The sequence below is a fragment of the Ostrea edulis genome, chromosome 8 (assembly GCF_947568905.1).
Source record: "Ostrea edulis chromosome 8, xbOstEdul1.1, whole genome shotgun sequence".
Taxonomy (NCBI): Eukaryota; Metazoa; Mollusca; class Bivalvia; order Ostreida; family Ostreidae; genus Ostrea; species Ostrea edulis.
The window spans coordinates 11,400,680-11,420,078 of NC_079171.1; the positions used below are offsets into that span (position 1 = coordinate 11,400,680).

General features: G+C 35.9%; 1 protein-coding gene across 2 annotated transcripts in view; it reads left to right on the forward strand.

Annotated features, from left to right (window-relative positions):
• Positions 1-357: 357 nt before the first annotated feature.
• Positions 358-19,399, forward strand: part of LOC125661847 (uncharacterized) — a 51,346-nt gene continuing 32,304 nt past the window's right edge. For both annotated transcript variants that reach the window (XM_056146898.1, XM_056146899.1), the window contains exons 1-8: positions 358-698; positions 9,954-10,015; positions 10,344-10,409; positions 11,298-11,372; positions 13,113-13,220; positions 13,905-13,986; positions 14,733-14,859; positions 16,708-16,789. In XM_056146898.1, the coding sequence (XP_056002873.1) occupies positions 608-698; positions 9,954-10,015; positions 10,344-10,409; positions 11,298-11,372; positions 13,113-13,220; positions 13,905-13,986; positions 14,733-14,859; positions 16,708-16,789 (693 nt within the window). In that variant the 5' untranslated portion in view covers positions 358-607. The remainder of the gene's footprint in view (positions 699-9,953; positions 10,016-10,343; positions 10,410-11,297; positions 11,373-13,112; positions 13,221-13,904; positions 13,987-14,732; positions 14,860-16,707; positions 16,790-19,399) is intronic.

Sequence of the window (19,399 nt, forward strand, 5' to 3'; positions counted from 1 at the left end):
CCCCCCCCCCCTGCTGAAAGACCGTAAGCGCCGAGCATAGGCTTATAAACTTTCTAGCCCTTCACCGGCGATTTTGACATCGCCATAGGGGTGAAATATTCTCAAGGACATTATGCAAAATACAACCAACCAACCCGAAAGAAAGAAAAGTAAAATGTAAATAATAGAAAAGTAAAATTATTTTTGAAGAATACATGAGGGTATGAACGCCAGCACAAGGGTAACTAGAGAAATACAACAATTTAACAATTAAATGAAATTAAATGACAATATGACATAAAAGCTTAAATCTGTAAAATTATCAAAGTAAAACACTATACTCAAAATCGATAGCTATTTTTTTTTTCAAAACAGAATTCTCTTCATTAATGAATGCTTTTTATGTCGATTGCTAGCAACCATCCACACGCCCACTGCCGCGAGTTTCGTACCGCATGCTATTAATCCTTACCTTCAATTAAAGAATTAAACTAAAATAAGATCATTGGTTAAAATTGATACCGTCAGCTGTTTAAGCTTCCCGATCCGGGTGACTGAGTCTCGGCGTGTCTATAAAAACCCGGGGACGGACTTTTAAACTTGCACTGATACTAGAGTATATCAGAAAATGTGGAAATTCGTGACCCTGTGTCCGGTGCTGACCATTGCTCTGGTCCTTACCTGCCTGGGTCACCCAGGTGATGAACACCATCTCACCCGTATGTATTGGTTTAATTCTAACCTTAATTATTTAATTTGTAACCTTTTTAGCCTTATTTCCTTTTTATTTAAAACTAAAATGTCATTGCCTGATGACGTTTAATACGTGGTGTATGTTTGATATTGTGATATGATTTTGGGTTATTTTAATGAGATGAATCTTATTTATTCTCTATGTTTTTGACCGCACCGATGAAGACATTGTAAACGGTGTCCAACTTTATAATTAACTGTCCCTCGGCCACAGTCCGATAGGTAATCAAGATCGATCAATTTATAAGAGTACGTCCGTTGTGCCGGTAAAAGCAAATTCTGCTTTAAAAAAAAGAAGGACACCCCCCCCCCCCCATATTAGACTAAAATACTGTATGGCCAATTTAATTTCTATAACAAATAGCCAGTTTTAACGACGCCGGTGCTTGTGGCGGTGAATTACCCGGGATAGACTTGGGTTTAGGAATTCGACCTTGTATATCGTTTCGAATCCACCAGATAATCAATATATGCTGGACGGAATCCCATCAGTAAAAACAAAGCTGGGCTACAGACCAGGCACTGGACGGAATCCCATTAGTAAAAACAAAGCTGGGCTACAGATGAGTCACTGGGCTAGCCCGCAAAGAATCGGTAGATAACATTTGTATTGAAAAATACATGCATTCAATTGAAAAAACAAATAATTCTGAAAAAAAAAAAAATATATATATATATTGTTACCATAACGTGTAGCTCTTATTATGAATATAATATCATAAAAAATCAGAAGTTGTTGTAGTTTTAAAATAAATTTACCTGTACCTATAACCGTTGTCTAAATCAGTGTAGTGATGGCACACGTTAATCGTGAAAATGAATTTTTATGGCACCCATTTGTTTAAGAAAATAGTAACATTTTGAAATTAGATACTTTTGCCTTGATGGTCTCAAAAATTATTCACAACAGTCAATGCATTACAATTTTAACTTGCGTCTTAGGAAAGAACATGTAAACACTTTTGTATATTTAACTGGAAAAAAAAATTACAACTGGAAATAAAGATGAATTTTGCATACTAAAGGAAAAAATTTACACATGCAAATAAAAATGTATTCGGTTATCCCCCGGGTGCTATATAATGCTGACATAGAACATCGTCAAATGTAAGCATTGGGAAAAAAAAAAAATCTAGAAGTAGAGCGGCGACTCGGTATTTTTGTAAGTACACGAAAAAATACTAGTAGGGGCAGATCCACGAATTGCGGTTACGGGGGGGGGGGGGGGGGGGCGCCACTTTATGAGGCAGTGGGTCCAGGGGCGAAGCCCCCGGAAGCTCCTGCATTTTACATATTTTATGGGGCTTGAAATATTTCTCCTATTTAGTGATTTGTACTATGTTCTATCATTTTGATAAGGTGAAATGAATAAAATGACCCAATTTTTTAGGTTTTTTTTTTAAAGTTAAGTTCTCCCAATAAAGTAATTCAAGAAATGAAAAACAAAATCTTATTTATTTCTCCGGTAGTGTAAGAAATAATTTATTCTTTTATTGTTTAGAACATTTTCCCAAACAAGATACCGTGATTTACCTTAGATTTGAAAATTTTAGGGTGGGGGTGGGGGGATGCGTCCCCCTTTAAATCCGCCACTGATTAGTGTTTAATATCATCCTGGGTACCGATGATCTTTTCTTTAATTTTTCAATCTAATTGAAATTAGATGTTAAATCCGCTCGCAAACATAATGTTACGTTATTTATACGAAAATGTGGGCGGATCTAACGTCGAATTTACATTACATTGTTATTTTTTTAAAACTTGCGACAAGAAGTGAATTGATAAATGTTTTAAATATAAGTACACGATTTCTTGCTGTACCCTGGTGGCATGGTAAGTCAGTAATTGTATGTTGTTACTGATGCTATTTTTGATGTACACAACTAGATGCACGCCAACATCCCCCTCCCCGCTCGCTCTGCATTAATTCGAAACGATATTTTTGTTTTTATTTTCTTGAGATCATTATAGTCGAATATTGCAGGAATTGTCCCGTTTATCGACACTTTTAAACTTTGTCAGAAATGCTACACCAGGATTGATGGGAAAGTGATCCTTGTTTCATTGTCGCTCCCAGATCCTCGTGTAGTCATTTCGTACAAATCTGTCTCTGTTTCGTTTTATTGTCCAAATTTCCCACAATTTAGGGTCTCTTGGGAAAAGAAACATAATTAACCCCTGTTCTGTTCAAAGCAGTGCATTGTACGGTAAATACAGGGCATTTCGATGTAGGCCCACACACCATAAGTTTGTCTCGGATGACGTAATAACTTATGTTCGATAACTCATATCAATGCACAATTATTGATTGCTTCAGGTAAAACGTGAATTTCGGCAAAACGGCTATGGAAATTAAAACTTAAGTGGAGAACAGACATTTTTATGCATAAAATTCAAGATTTAGGAAAATTCGCCGTATTTGACCTTTAAATTAATTAAAATTATCCGCAAGCTCTAACTCTGAAAAACGATAATTCCTGTAAAAATGTGTTCATGTGATGTAACGTTAACCATAATCGTTGATAGATTAAGACTTTACCAAAATAAAGATTTCAGTTCTCTTGAAAATATAGCTTTTATTAGAAATCCATTTTGAACGCTCCCATACCGTAAGGATCCGGGTTAGAATAGGTCCTCCGTACCCCTTGCTTATCGTAAGAGGCAACTAAATGGGGCGGTCCTTCGGATGAGACCGCAGAAACCGAGATCCCGTGTCACAGCAGGTGTGGCACGATAAAAATCCCTTCCTGCTCAAAGGCCATAAGCGCCGAGCATAGGCCTAAATTTTGCAGCCCTTCACTAGCAGTGGTGACGTCTTCATAGGATTCAATATACAGTCATTTCTGAACGGGAATTCAATAACGCCAATCATGGCTACGCTTTGTTTAGAGCCTATAGCTAGATTTCCTAACACAGATATCAACAAAGATTTATATACTTATTTTTTTTTCTGATAAAATAGGGGGAAAAAATGAAATCAAATAAGAATGGTGAAACAAAAACACAAATAAGTACAACACAGCAGAAGAGAGAAAAAATGAAAGTACCGACTGAACACGGTGAGAACAGACATAAAAAAACAAACTCGCATTAATTAAATGCATTTTTAAAATCTTCTGCTTGTCAAAATGTATTTCTGAACATATTCAAAAATCTTATACAAGTTCATTTCCAAAAGTGTCTTGATGTTACAATCAATAACAAGTAAACGACTACGTACTGGAATTTTGATAAGGTACATAGAATATTGTATAATGCATACAAAAATACAGGATCGAGATGAATTTAAGCATGATATACACAAATGATGTTGAAGAATATTATTTAACGTCTCACTCGACAATTTTGTTCACCCACATGGAGAGCTACAACATTTAAGCCTATGCCCGGTGCGTACAGCCTTTGAGCAGGAAGGGGTCTTTATCGTGCCACACCTGCGGTGACATGGGGCCTCGGTTTTTGCGGTGTTATACGAAGGACCGTCTCATTTAGTCGCATCTTTCGACAAGAAAAGGGGGCACTGAAGACCCATTATAGCCGGGTTCCCCACGGGCCAGAACTAATTACTAGTGAAATATATAGAACTGGATTACCACCCCCCCCCCCCCCCTGTAGCATTTCATTTCGGGCATTATTAGTTTGTTGTTGTTGTTTTTTAGGGGGGGGGGGTGTTATTGCAAGTACTCAAAGTTCAAAACTTTCACTGAAATCAGCTGTTCGGAGGTACATGGTATTTGACTTGTTACAGAAGACGGACTTTTTTCCTAGCACAGAAAAACAGCAATCAATTCAAATCAGAGTATGTGGTGATCGATTGTGTTCGATACTCGCCGAATTATCATGGCACAGCTGTGATGAATAGGGCGATATTTACACGAAATAAACACAGCCGTACGCATTACGAAACGTTAAACGGTGCCCTTTCTTTAAAAATGCGGAGAGGTTTAAACACAATTTTAATGTTATTGTAACTATCCGATTCTCAGATCTTTATACCCTGTTCTCAGTGACGTAATATGAAGGTTAATTTCGTGTATTTTTTCTTTTTGTTTTTTTGTTTTTTGTTTTTTTGTTACAGAAGATAAATACTTGATATCGGTCTGATAACACTGCGCGCCCATGTTATCATTGTGTAATAATGTGCATGATTATGTAAGTGTCTAGTTTTTTGTTTTTTTGTTTGTTTGTGTTTTTATTTTGTAAACCAAACCCCAGTACATTCTTGCTGACCAGTGGTGGACAGTACGATTGAAATTATCCAACAGTCCATTACATTATTTGTGCGAAACCGCCGATAGCTATCGTAAGACGTGCATTGTGAAAACGTCTATCCATTTTTGTCGTGATCCTATCATAGGGCCCCCGGGGAAATGTTTTAACGGGTGCTTAATTTGTATTCCTGAAGTTTCTCACCAAATCTTTCTTTCTTAGTTGTACCTTTCACAAAACGCGTTGATAAAGAATTTTAACAAATGGACTATCTCGAGAAATTCTCAAAACACAAATCAGGCACAATGTATAGAGGTTGATCTTGTGGAGGTAGCGGGTTGCCCCCCCCTCCCCCCCCCCCCCCCCCCCCCTCTTTTCGTTGCTTAGTTTTAACACAAATTGTCATATTGTACCATTGTGGGGGTAAATTTATACAAACTTGATCTGCAAAACCGTGTTGAGAATTTTCAGGAGCCACTACTCCTGTAAACTGTATTTGAATAATCTGTTTTTATATTGACCCTGTGTGTAGCTTGTTATCGTTTCTCGCTGACTGGTGTTAGTTTTAAACTGATCTATTTTAGATTAATAAATAAAACTCGGCATGGACTATAAGAATGCGCGGTGTAAAATATAGAGGAGGCGATAAAAACTCTGAGATTAGATTTGTTTAAAGTCTGATTTTTATATAGACATACTATATTCCCTGTGGCTTGATTTTCATATAGTATATATTAGTATATGATGAGTACACTAATTTGGATATCAGAACATCTATATAGATATTAAAAGGCTAAATAGATATCAACATTTGGATAGATAATATTTAGATATCAGTATTCGGGTATCAGTATATCGATATCAACATTTGGATAGATACTATTTAGATATCAGTATTCGGGTATCAGTATATAGATATCAACATTTGAATGTTAATGTTTAGATATCAGTATTCGGGTATCAGTATATCGATATCAACATTTGAATGTTAATGTTTAGATATCAATATTCGGGTATCAGTCTATCGATATCAACATTTGAATGTTAATGTTTAGATATCAGTATTTGGGTATCAGTATACCGATATCAACAACTGAATGTTAATGTTTAGATATCAGTATTCGTAATCAATATATCGATATCAACATTTGAATGTTAATGTTTAGATATCAGTAATCGGGTATCAGTATATCGATATCAACATTTGAATGTTAATGTTTAGATATCAGTATTCGGGTATCAGTATATGGATATCAACATTTAAATGTTAATGTTTAGATATCAATATACACACAGTTACAGCAGAATTAGGACTGTAGTGAATTTTCATTTTGTATGTAAGAGATGTGGCGATGTTTCCACAGTGTGTACATAGGGTGAACACCAATCAATGAATATTTCACCGTTTGTTATCTTAACTTTTCAAACCGTAGATCCGCCCAATGCAGGGGATAGATGCAATCATCACTATTCCGTTATTTGATTCGCACATCTTTAATATACTGTTTATTCCATAATCAAGCGATATTTACATAGTGTCTGACTAATTGATAAGGCGAAATTTCAAAAGTTCATGTCTGACTAATCAATTAGGCGAGATTTACAAAGTACCTGTCTGACTAATTAATCAGGCGAGATTTACAAAGTACTTGTCTGACTTATTAATAAAGCGAGATTTACAAAATGTCTGCCTTGCTATTTAATCAGGTGAGATTTACAAAATATCTATCCGACTAATTAATAAGGCGAGATTTACAAAGTGCCTGTCTGACTAATTGATAAGGCAATATTTATTAGAAGTAAACAGAGCCAGATTATACAATATTACACGTAACAACACGTGCTGTTTAATTCGTCTGCGATATTGGATTACACAATGAAAGAACAAATATTCCATTCTCAATAATCCTTCCCTCTCTCCTCCTGTGCCCCTTTCTCTGTTATATTTTGTTGGAGTTATGTAACCTGTGATTGACTTATTGGGAAGTCAGGCAAAATACACAATTTAAAGCCACACACAGCATCCCTGTGAATGGTATCTATAATATTTCTATCTCCTCGATATGAAGAGTTCTTGTATGATTTCCGAAATAGGTTGAAATTTTATATTGTAGTAAAATTATTGTATCGCATATGTTGTCCTGAGTGGCTCAGTGGTTAGATTAAATGTATATATATAATTTTATTACCAATGTTTGAACTTACAAATATTGCACATGACCATCAATTCCAAACCATTGGAATCAGAAAATGTATATATTGATTTCAAAAGTAAGTAAGGGCATATTTATTTCCACAGGTTATGAACCTAATTAGTCAATAGTCAGGTATTGATTTATTCAAATCCTGCTTGTAGAAGTAAGATGTCGTATCCAAAATTATTTCATTGAAACTCTGTACTACTTTAAACCCTCGTCTTCAGATTTCTGAACAAGGACAGCTTTCTCTTCTCTATGAGTTGAGCCATTCCATTCAAATGAAAAAAAAACAAAAAAAAAAACAACAACAACCAACAACTTGTTTTCTAAATCTTTACAATATAATTCAGACGGGTGTCAGATAGACATTTGGATATGATTCAAAAGATTTTTTTTTTTTCATTTCAAGTATAAAATATCACAGAATATGATGGTTATGAATTTAGAATTACAAATTGAAACCTGTCATAATTTATAGCACTACGCAGTTATAACAGTTAAAGAATGAATAACTGTATGAATAGCATGACATATGATGATATAATAACCCAAGGATAACCAATAAAAGCTTAAATTAGCTTATTTTCAATGGGGTTCTTTAGAACTAAATTTTGATAAATGTAATATTGCCAATGGCTTATTGCCCCCCCCCCCCCTCCTCCATTTACAATGCATTTGATTTTTAGTAACTCTGGATGATAATTTAGTTTAGGCATTATGTGTAACTCAACACCAAATATTATTTCTTGCAGGGTGAACTGGGGGAACGCGGGGGGGGGGGGGGGGGGGGAGGGGGGGTATAGAAATGCCTTTGTCCGTCCGCCCGTCCCACTTGCCTTTGTGGACGGAACTCCTTCGTAACCTCTCAATGGATTGTGTTCATATTGTGTGGATTGTTAGTAATTCACCGCAATGTTCATATACACGTGTTTAGGAGTTGTAGGACTGTTGTGCTTTAACTTCTTTTTGCGGCGATGGGGGACATATGGCTACGCATAGTAATCTTGTTCTCATTTGCATTGCTAGAGTGTCTAACCATATCAGAAAAACAAACCCTCTATAATTTACCTACTTTTGGTTTAATCACAGGTGTAATTAGGGTCTGGAGATGTGATTTTAATACACAGCATAGACATGCCAATCAACGTCAGTTACTAAAATAAACAAGGTATACATGTGGAAAAAAAAAAAAAAAAAAAAAAAAGAGTCTCTCATCAAACGACTATGGAATTAGAATTTGAAAATGAATATCGAAATCACAGTTTCATTACGCTGCGAATTAATTCGTAAGTGCATATCAGTCTGGATATAGGGCTTTGTGCGGGTGTGACCGGTTGATAGGGGATGCTTACTCCTCCTAGGCACCTGATCCAACCACTGATATATCCAGAGGCCCATGTTTGCCATACATTAAATGCTGTATTCGTTATGGGAGTTAAGAGATTGCTCACTGTTCGCTATCTTCACCTTTATAGGAGTTAAGAGATTGCTCACTGTTCGCTATCTTCACCTTTATATGAGTTAAGAGATTACTCACTGTTCGCTATCTTCACCTTTTTGTTCAGTAGTGGAGTTTTATCTCTATGGTTGGTTTCTCTGTTGTTGTAGAATTTTTTTTTCACTCATGAAGAGAAGTCACTAACTGTATTAGTACAATTACTGAATGACTGATTGATTGTATATTGTTTAACGTCCCGCTCGAGAATCTTGCACTCATATGGAGACGTCACCACTGCCGCTGATGAACTGCAAGATTTCAGCCTATGATCGGCGTGTATGGCCTTTGAGCAGGGAGGAATCTTTATCGTGCCACACCTGCTCTGATACGGGACCTCAGTTTTTGCGGTCTCATTTGAAGGACTGTCCCATTTAGTGGACTCTTACGACAAGCAAGAGGGTGCTGAGTACCAATTCTAACCCGCATCCCCATGGGATCACTTAATGGCATGGGTGTACATGTAAGATTGTTCATGTAGAGTAAGTTTTCTTTTAAAAAATCGAGAATATGCACATCTTACAAATTTATAGCGGAATATTTCTTTCGATTTGTGAAATCGTTTGTTAAATAGATGAATTGTATTTAAAAGCACACGACGACAAGAACTGCGATGTAAAGGTGTCATAAAGTATTATGATTGGTACATATATCAAACACACTGGAATTGTAGTAATTGCAGGTGTCTGTGTTGAATATGTAGTTAAAGCAAAATGAAAAATATATCGAGTCCATTCATAATACCCAGTCCACAGTCCTTTCACAGATGTATATGCTAATCTTCTTTCTCATATCAGTCCACATGAATCCTGTGAATAAGTAACACATTTAACTAACAAACTGACCACGAACCCGCGAACTGACCACCGAACCGCGAACTGACCATAAACCCGCGAACTGACCACATTCCCGCGAACTGACCACATTCCCGCGAGCTGACCACAAACCCGCAAACTGAGCATAAACCCGCGAACTGATCATAAACCCGCGATCTGATCATAAACCTGTGAACTGACCACAGACTCGCGAAATGAACACAAACCGCGAACTTACCACAAACCCGCGAACTGAACACAAACCCGCGAACTTACCACAAACTCGCGAACTGAACATAAACCCTGTTTTGAAATAAATGCTATAAAATCACACTGAAAATGCAAACATGTTATTACTCTAAGACGCGACGGAGTGTGATTATTAAAAACAAAAACAAAAAACAAAAAACAAAAAAAAAAACAAAAAACTTCTTGATCCCGAAATTTAGATGAGATTGGTATTTTGTACTGATATAGCTAATTATTTGATTTTCTTTTACATAGCTAAAAAGATACGTATTCTTGAAAACATCAAGAGAGAACTGGAAGAATATAAAGCGAACCAAGTAAGACACCAAAAGCTTGTATCTATACGCTCCACAGATTAAATGACATTGTTTATAGAATGTGATCGGTGACGTAATGGTTTATAATGACTTGTGACGTATCATTGTGACTTGTGACGCAATGTGTATAGTGACTTGTGTTGTTCATTGTGACTTGTGACGCAATGTGTATATTGACTTGTGACATATCAGTGTGACTTGATGACGTAATGCGTGCAAAATAGTGACCGGTGACATAATGTTCATTGAATGCATGAATGGCTGAAGAAGTCTTTGAAATGAATTGAAGCAGAACCAGAAAATTACGTTGTCGCTCTCCTCTCTACAGGACCAAGACCAAAGCGACAACAGTAATAAAAACGCTAATAGCAATGAAGACGAAATAGATAGCGAGGTATGTGAGAATACTATTATTTCTTCTTTTTCTTTTTTTTTTTGGTGTGGTAACACGGGAAGATTGACCTGCTTAACAGAAACATGGCAATTGTTTCCCTTCAAAACTTGGGGGGGGGGGGGGGGGGGGGGGGGGGGGGGGGGGGGGGGGCTTAGCAACTGTCTGAAAATACTTGACAAGGGATGATCAATTTAATTAGAATGAGATTTTCTCTAACCGTGGCACTGGAGAAGGATCTGGCAGCATTGAGGTCATGTTGTAAACCCCAAATCTCTTGAATAACTCGACCAATAACAATAGCTAAATAAAGAATGAAAGGTGAATATAACAAACAGTGATCGATCTCATAACTGCTATAAGCAATGCAAAAACAATAAATCACTATAAACATTGATGAAATGGCTAATATTTTGTTTAGGTATGTTGATCGTTTAGATAGTTCATTACTGTATCAAAGCCCACCGTGACACGGGATGTAGGTTTTAGAAGTCCAATCCCACAACTGTTTTTTTTCCAAATGTCATTGACGGCGGACACTGGGACCGAGGATCAGACTCGATGTGATCAGGAAGTCCTAGCCACTAAGCATCCATGACAAGTGAAATGAAACAATTTGTGTCAGGATATATAGATTGTATAGAGTACATAATAGGAGACATGAAATATACATGGCAATCGATTCCAAATATGTTGTTCTAGTAGGATCTCTCTCTCTCTCTCTCTCTCTCTCTCTCTCTCTCTCTCTGTTCTAGTAGGATATAAGTTCTAGTAGATATGTATCCAATATATTACATTAATGTAGGCATGTAGTTGGGATTATTATATTCTACACTAATATGTACCTGTACATGTAGTTGATAGTATCATATCCTGGTTTTGTTTTGGTAGGATATCGACCCCGATGATCCCAGCATGCAATTGTTGCTTAGTATGGGAGTAGAGATAGACGGCGTCGTCAAGCATGTAAGTAATTAATGAAAATCTCATTTACTATGTAAATATTAATTACAAATACAACATGTAAGTAATTAATGAAAATCTCATTTACTATGTAAATATTAATTGCAAATACAACATGTAAGTAATTAATGAAAATCTCATTTACTATGTAAATATTAATTACAAATACAACATGTAAGTAATTAATGAGAATCTCATTTACCATGTAAATATTAATTACAAATACAACATGTAAGTAATTAATGAAAATCTCATTTATCATGTAAATATTAATTACAAATACAACATGTAAGTAATTAACGAACATCTCTTTTACCATGTCAATATTAATTACAAATACAACATGTAAGTAATTAATGAACATCTCATTTTACATGTAAATCATAATTACAAATACAACATGTAAGTAAGTACATTAATGGAAATATCATTTTACATGTAAAAAATAATTCCAAATACTTGTGAGTAACCAGTAAAACAGTTGAGTAATCAGTGAGATATCTTATTAAAGACTTAAGTAATCAGTTGGATATCTCGTTAAACAAAGAAGTAATAAGTGAAAATGCTCATTAAAACTTAAATATCCTGTTAGATATCTCATTAAAAACTTAAATATTCAGTGATCCATTTGATTAAGACACCAGTATGCAGTGATATATTTCATGAACCACGTACGTAATCAGCGAGAAAGCACTTTACAGACTTGAATAATCAGTGAAATATCTTTCTAAACACTTAAGTAATCAGTGAACTATCTTATTAAGGTAGCGCCATCCTCGTGTGACTTATCAATATCAATGGTTAAAAGTGGAGAAACTTTATTAATTTCCACTCAGAATAGTTTAATTCAATTAATAACCAAAGAAAATGTATATGTCACCACCGTTTTAAAGATGTCAGACATACAAAAACAGAAGCATACATCAACATCAGAAAATCACACATTTTCGTGAAACAGAATAATAAAAATAGATAAAAACTTGTTGAACTGACAAAATATAAATATCAACAGTTTTAAAACACTGCTAATTTATAAATATGTAGTGATTAATTGTGGATATTAGGGAAATCAATGTATAATAGACATCCAGTAGAGGAAATTCCAGCATAGGAGTTATTGCCCTTGACAACATTTTGTAAATCTTAAAAAATTGATTATCTATGGAAAATATAAACTTGTTCAGTATTATTAGTTTACCAGATATTTTATTATATCCAGTGAATAACATTCCTTTAAAAGACATATTTCTATCATGTGCAAAGTTTACTTTATTAAGATTTTTCCAAAAACCTATGACATCACATGAGGATCGATCAACCTTAAACACTTTAGTAATTAGTGAACAGTCCAATTTAACATGCAAATAATCAGCGAAATGTCCCATCAAACATGCAAGTAATATACGCAATATCTCATTGATTAACCCAATAATCAGTGAACTATCTAATCAAACACGTATGGCATTATTGAGATATCTCATCCAACAAATACGTAATCAGCAATATTTCCCATCAAACATGTAGCGAATTAGCTAGATATCTCATCCAACAAATAAGTAATCAGCAATATTCCCCATCAAACATGTAGCTAATTAGCTAGATACCTCATCCGAAAACCAGGTCATCAGAAATATTGCATCCAACACGCAACTAATCAGTGAAATATCTCCTGATAATCCAGGAGAACAGCTGGCTATATAACAGGATACAATGTGTTGAATCTAAACTTGTCTTATAACTCAGCCAAAGGGACTTCATCCTGAGGATTCCGAACGGCAAAAAGAACAAGAGTTAGACAGAACAGTGGTGGCAGAGAAAGAAAAGGAGAAAGAGACAGAACCCAGGAAACAGGTCAGTATTTAGGGTAATACACGGTACATGACGACATGTTTGTTCGCATGTCAATAATACTCAGCTGTACAAACCTCAACTTTGAACCAATGGCGACTCAAGGACAAACATATTTATACGAAACTAATGTCTCAATGTTTAAACAAATTAGATCACTGTTTTGGACGAGTTAAATGAATGTTTTGGACAAATTAGATGGATGTTTCAGACAAATTAGATCGATATTTGGACAAATATGATAAATGTTTTGGACAAATTAGATCAATGTTTCGGACAAAGTAGATAAATGTTTTGGATATAGAGTATTCTCACTGACAGAGTAGATAGTTTCTTTGACCAGTAAATAACCGATTGTAATGCTTATTGTGTTAAAATATGTATAGCACAAAATAGATTATCACAAAAAAAATCAACACACTGATTTTTTTCCTGCAAAATTCCAAAATGTTTTAACTTGAAGTCAACATCTTTTCTAATCAATGTTAAATAAAAGTGTGTAATGTTTTTAACTTTTGCAATATGTATTGGTATTTTCATAAAATCGTAGATCTTGCAGCGCTTGCCTATCAGTCTACTTATTACGAGTACGATATATTTCGTTGATTTGAAGTTTCAAATAAAGTGCTGGTAAAAATGTATTTCCTTTATTTGTATGTAGAGTAATAATACATTGTGTATATTTAGAAGCGCAGAAAGAGAAATTTTGGACCAGGGTGGCAGAAATGGCCGAAAGCTGTGGTTCCTTACATATTCCACGATAATCTAGGTACTGTAATTGATTCATCTCTCACCCTTATGAAACGTCACAAGCTGTAGGTCAAGTAACACCATCTTAGACGTATACTAAGGGTTCATGGCTGTAGCAGTGAGGGTTCTTTATTGTGCCAATACCTGCCGCGACACGGGACCTCCGTGTTTAAAGTCGTATCCGAAAGATCCGTGATTCTCACTTCTAAATGCCGAGTACTTGGCGAAGGAGCAATCACTACCTATGTTAACGTCTTAGTTTCGACGCGGCCATGGTACGAACGGGACTCGAAATCACGACCTCCCAGTTACAAAGCGAACGTTAGTAATTTAAGTAATATCTAATCAAACTATTCACTTTATCAAACAACTTTGTAAACGATTGCTATAAGATCAGTGATAGAGATCGCAATTTCTACCCATAGTCAGAATCACAATACATTTTTGAATTCACCAACTGTTCAATTCTCCACACTGAAGGAAGACATAGAGAAATTGATCCATTTTCCAAATTATGCATATGCTTATTTAGAACACATTTTACATCAATTTTAACATGATTTGCTTCCACAAAGGCACTCGACTGTCGATCTGTTGAAATTGCATATTGTAAATGTATGTTGTGAAAACCTATCTCCCCGTGCGTCAGAACTGGAAATGTCATATATTTCTTGAAATATTTGATACCCCCCCCCCAAAAAAAAACCCTGCTGAAATGAACAATACTGACAGTTGAAATATCCTCCTATCGTTCTTCCATTTCAGTTGCTAACAGGGTTGAATTCTTAGAGGCTGTTGCACTGTTTGATAATTTAACATGCATTCGTTGGAAGCCAAGATCAGCAACCGTGGAAAAAGAAGTCGGCCACAAAGGATATGTTCTTGTTCAAAAGTACGTATCTCATTAGGATTATATCTTACCTTACCAGTCTCACCAATGTACGTATCTTATTAGGACCCATGCTTACCCATCTCACAAAGGCACGTTTCTAATACATTCTTGAGTATAACTTATCCGTCTCATAAAGGTACGTATTCTATCAGAATCATGCATTGCTTTAGGGAACATGAGTTACCCGTCTCACAAAGGTACCTATCTAATCGGGACCATGGCTTACCCATTACACAAAAATGTGTATTTGTCTCTGGAGTGTGTAACCTGTTTTCCAAAGACATGTATCTCTCACGATTTTTAGGATATGTATCTCACAGAATTACAGTTGTTCCGTCTGCTGCATTTTGGTCCCTTCTAAATACATTTATTCATATATCTTAACATCCTTCATATTGGTGCGTTACTAGCTGTACGCAATGTTTCACAAATTTAGATCCATATGTGGCAATTGCGTCTGTAACAGTAAATGTACCTGAACGTAACAAAAACAAAATGACTGTGAAAATAAAACGTTATGTTAAGCTTGCTTTCTTAGTAATCACAGACTATTACACTTAGTACTTTTCTACATTGGAACATTCGCTGGGAGAAACTTTAAGTTACCGCGTATATATGTGCAATCATGTATTTCTAATTTTCGAAATAGAGCAATTGCATGGACTAATATTGCAAATCATGAATTCTTGATTCCTACTGTGCTCATCTTACTGTGCTCACCTTACTGTACTCACCTAACTGTGCTTACCTTACTGTACATCTTACTATACACACCTTACTATACTCACCTTACTGTACTCACCTTACTGTACTCACCTTACTGTACATACCTTACTGTACTCATCTTACTATACACACCTTACTGTACTCACCTTACTGTGCTCACCTTGCTGTACTCACCTTACTGTACTCACCCTATTGTACTCACCTTACTTTCCTCACCTCACTGTACTCATCTTACTGTACTCATCTTACTGTACTCATCTTACTGTGCTCATCTTACTGTACTCACCTTACTGTGTTCACCTTAATGAGCTCAACTTACTGTATTCACCTTACTGTACTCACCTTACTGTACATACCTTACTGTACTCATCTTACTGTACTCATCTTAGTGTACTCACCTTACTGTACTCACCTTACTGTACTCACCTTACTGTACATACCTTACTGTACTCATCTTACTGTGCTCATCTTACTGTACTCACCTTACTATGTTCATCTTACTGTACTTACCTTACTGTGCTCACCTAAATGTACTCATCTTACTGTACTCACGTTACTGTGCTCACCTTACTGTGCTCATCTTACTGTATTCACCTTACTCTACTCATCCTACTGAACTCACTTTACTGTGCTCATCTTACTTTACCCACCTTACTGTGCTCATCTTACTGTGTTCACCTTACTATACTCACCTTACTTTACTCACCTTACTGAACTCATCTTACTGTACTCACCTTACTATACTCACCTTACTGAACTCATCTTACTGTACTCACCTTACTGAACTCATCTTACTGTACTCATCTTACTATACTCACCTTACAGTACTCATCTTACTGTGCTCACCTTACTATACTCACCTTACTTTACTCACCTTACTTTACTCACCTTACTGAACTCATCTTACTGTACTCACCTTACTATACTCACCTTACAGTACTCATCTTACTGTACTCATCTTACTGTAATCACCTTACTTTACTGTGTTGGTAAACGGGAACATTATAACTAGTATGGAATCTGCGAAATGCTGACAAGAAGGCTGACACTTCTTTAACATCATTTTGTATCGCAGAGACAGTGACCAACACGTACACGATAATTGCTTTTTTTAATTTCCAGTGGATTGGGATGTGCTTCTGGATTAGGATTCTATGGAGATAGTGAACACCACATCACTTTAGCAGAACCCGGCTGTGGATCAGTGAGTACATGTTATAGAGTACTGTGAAAGTGGTTATTTACGTGTAGTGGAGATTTACACCAATCACACGGTCACGTAAACGAGTAGTGGAGATTTACACCAATCACGCAGTCACGTAAACGTGTAGTGGAGATTTACACCAATCACGCGGTCACGTAAACATGCAGTGGAGATTTACACCAATCACGCGGTCAAGTAAACGTGTAGTGGAGATTTACACTTACCACGCGGTCACGTAGACGTGTAGTGGAGATTTACACCAATCAAGCGGTCACGTAAACGTGTAGTGGAGATTTACACCAATCATGCGGTCACGTAAACGTGTAGTGGAGCTTTACACCAATCACACGGTAACGTAAACGTGTAGTGGAGCTTTACACCAATCACGCGGTCACGTAAACGTGTAGTGGAGATTTACACCAATCACGCGGTCAGGTAAATGTGTAGTCGAGCTTTACACCAATCACACGGTCACGTAAACGTGTAATGGAGATTTACACTAATCACGCGGTCACGAAAACGTGTATACCTATAGATATTTACGTGTAGTGGTGATTTACACCAATCACACAGTCACGTAAACGTGTAGTGGAGATTTACACCAATCACGCAGTCACGTAAACGTGTAGTGGAGATTTACACCAATCACGCGGTCACGTAAACGTGTAGTGGAGATTTACACCAATCACGCGGTCAGGTAAATGTGTAGTCGAGCTTTACACCAATCACACGGTCACGTAAACGTGTAATGGAGATTTACACTAATCACGCGGTCACGAAAACGTGTATACCTATAGATATTTACGTGTAGTGGTGATTTACACCAATCACACAGTCACGTAAACGTGTAGTGGAGATTTACACCAATCACGCAGTCACGTAAACGTGTAGTGGAGATTTACACAAATCACGCGGTCACGTAAACGTGTAGTGGAAATTTACACAAATCACGCGGTCACATAATCGTGAATAGCTATAGATATTTGAATATATATATATATATATATATATATATATATATATATATATATATATATATTCAATAAATTCTTTTTTCTTGGTATCGGGGTAGAATAAAGTCAAATAATAAAAACCAGTACTCAAACTTTTATCTATAGCGCTTTCGCCCTGTGGGCTCGTCAGTAGATTTTTAAACAATGTAAACAAGTTCTATTATGACGTCATCCTCGTGACGTTATGTGGGCAACGTTAAACATAATACCGTTACGATTGTGACGTCAGAACATTATACAATGTTAATGTTAGGCACTTTTAAAACTACAGACATATTTGAAATAGTTCAGTCTATAAGTTTTAAGCGCCTCTGAATTTCTGTGCATTAAAGGAGACATTTTATGTAAAATGTACATGTTAAATAACATAAAATAAAAATATTAACAGTTTTGTTTCGGTTTAAACAGTTTTATGAAATAGTCTTCCTTGGCTCAGCATAATTGTTCATTTTCCTCTTTTACTTTGTAAAATGGAAAAATATAAAAACTGCCTTCCCCGCACGAATCAAAATATCCGCTACACGGTGTGTTTCTTATTGTAGGATCTCTGATCTGTTCTTTATGTACACGAATACGGCCAGCCAATTTGGTTCCTGTTTGACCTATATAGTTTTCTCTACATGTAGGGCACGTCATACAATAAAGTTGATTTTTAGATTTACACGTCATAGTTGAATTTACATTGAAGTTCATTCCGTTTTTGAAAGTTAAGGAATGGCCGGTTTGTATAAATTGGCAAGTACCGCATCGTGGATCCTCGCATTTGAAGACTGTTGGTTTTTCGGGGTTTGATGTAAATTTGGCTTTAGTGAGATTTTTTTTTCAAATTTGGTGGTTGACGTCTGCTGTGGAGTATATCCGTGGGCTGAATGAGGTCATTTAATGTTTATGATTGTTGAAGAATAGGGAATAACTGCTTGGCTGTTTTGAATATGTTGTGATTTCTCGGGTTGTGTGTAAGAACGAAAGGAATTTTGTTGTTGGTTTCTTCATGTTGTTTAGTAGTTCGCAATTCTGTGATGGAAGTTTCTTTAGCCTTTTGTATAGCTGTTTCAATTAATTTTGGTGGATATTTCTGTCTGCATAAAATATTTTAAGTTCAGATAATCTTGTATTTCTGCGATCCTCATCTATTACTATTGTGCAAATTCTCCGGACCATGTTTAAAGGGATATTATATTCAGTTACTGCGTATTTTTCTCCCTCGCGTAATATTCAATGGAGGAAATGCGTATGCAACCCCCGGCGTAAATAACTACCTTTACAGTATATGCTCATTTTTTTTTTAAAGTCAAAGGATACCAAATAGATTTGATACATCAAATAATGTAGAATTTAGCTGTGCTTACGTGACATTATTTATTATTTGATCAACAGAAAACCAGCGTAAATTGCTCATTAATATGTGAAATCCATTAGTATTGAAACATTTTTAGGGATAATGTTTTTCCAAGGATTTTTCCAGTAAAGATTTGTGAATAATAGAAACAAAGAAAGTTGAATAGGAAAATGTAGTTGTAAATATGGGTTTTATACAATAATAAAGCATTTACAAATACCTTCACAGAATTATATAACAAATGTTTTGTGTGTCACG